At 41.4% G+C, this 1,530-nt stretch overlaps 1 protein-coding gene across 1 annotated transcript in view; it reads right to left on the bottom strand.

The window, feature by feature from the left end:
* The window catches only part of LOC118412272 (dynein heavy chain 6, axonemal-like), a gene marked incomplete in the record, with an annotated part of 18,844 nt that extends 17,511 nt beyond the window's left edge, over positions 1-1,333 (bottom strand). The window contains 3 exon segments of the mRNA XM_035815020.1: positions 91-315; positions 601-784; positions 1,118-1,333. Of these exon segments, the coding sequence (XP_035670913.1) occupies positions 91-315; positions 601-784; positions 1,118-1,248 (540 nt within the window).
* Between the last annotated feature and the right edge of the window lie 197 nt (positions 1,334-1,530).

Genomic DNA, 1,530 nt, shown 5'->3' with positions numbered 1-1,530 from the left:
AAACAAACTCAAAAACATTAGCAATGTATTGATTTTACACACACAGTGCCACAAAATTTGGATGCTATAAAATAAATGAATCAATGCTACCTTGGCATCAGGGTTGTCCTCCATCTGTTGTCGCACAAAGGTCTCAAATGCATCAAAATACTGCTCCAGCAGGTTCCCTCCCACCGACCACAGGTAGCAGAACACAAACACAGTACAGATGAGGGGGTGGAGCTTGGTAGGGTCCTGCTTCAGGTCTACCTCCTTCCCAACCAATAGGAGGGACTCTAACAGGCAGCATAGGGTATTCACCTTACTGATGTCAACCTGGAAAAAAACACAGTATGATCACAACCAAGACAATACGGAAACAAGAATATTAACTTAGTCTACTATACCTCACAGCACATTACTACAATCGTTAACAAACGGGACATTAAGCCAATTTCAACAGTAAGTTGTTTATTGTAATCAGTTGAAGTGTCAGAACTGTCCTCTATTCCTAAATTGTTTAAATGTTTCACAAAATTCAAAGGACATCTTTTTGGTGTGGCTGAGAATGAAATAGGCTTTACTATGATCCTTTTTAAGAAAGACTTAATCAATGTTTACCTGATTAATGGCCTGCACACATTTCTTGTTGACAAACTGCAGACCCTTCTCCACATACTGGTCAAACAGATCCATGATGTACGCCTGGGTCTCCTCCTTGAACTTGGCCCCTCGTTCTGCCATCCATTTCTGTACGTAGGGCCTCCATCTCAGCTCATCAGGGTCCACATACACCATGCCACATCTGAGTGTTACAAGGTGATATCATTGTCATTACATTGCTGTTGTTATAATATTGATACAAATCAAATGGGGTATTTCCCAAGCAGCCTGTTTCTGCCACTTTGTCTGTTTAAGTCCTTCAGCTGGTCTCAATCTTGATGTTTCTGACACAGATAAAAGGGATGTTGTTCTAGTCCTGAGTGTTTGTTCAGTTTGTTTTAAAAAATAGCATCAAGGATCAATTAAATTGTCACAAGTTTGCAAATTGATATTAAGTTATTTGCATACTTGGGATAACTTATAAGTCATGTAGATACTAGTCATTTGCCAGTCAAATAGCAGCATCAGTTCCTACCTGCTGACAGTGGCAGGCGAGGCAACAGCCAAGTCCTGTACTTCAAACACCATGTGGATCCAGGGGGAGAGCTTGATCCGCTCACTGTTGGCCAGACACAGCATCTTGTTGTCGTCCAGCACGGTGTTCATGTTTTCAATCCACAGAGCGTCAACAGGGCCGTCACAGATCACCCACTTGTGGTCATCAGTGGTGTCACTTGATGCTTCCCTTACCTAGATGAGGGGAAACATAGTACTGATGAATATACCAAATACATGACATACTTGCAAGTAAATGCAACTTGCAAGTCTTCTCTGTTTATGCCTAGTAGTCTAACAATTTTGGCACTTCCCCTACTTAGGTTGAGAAAAACAAGCAAGCAAACTTATCTGTTTTCTTTGGTTGTGCCCACTGAAGTGATATAACTTTCT

This window comes from Branchiostoma floridae, chromosome 3 (assembly GCF_000003815.2).
Source record: "Branchiostoma floridae strain S238N-H82 chromosome 3, Bfl_VNyyK, whole genome shotgun sequence".
In the NCBI taxonomy this organism is placed as follows: Eukaryota; Metazoa; Chordata; class Leptocardii; order Amphioxiformes; family Branchiostomatidae; genus Branchiostoma; species Branchiostoma floridae.
Note: the sequence above shows the minus strand (reverse complement) of the source record. Positions and strands in the feature narration are given on the sequence as shown.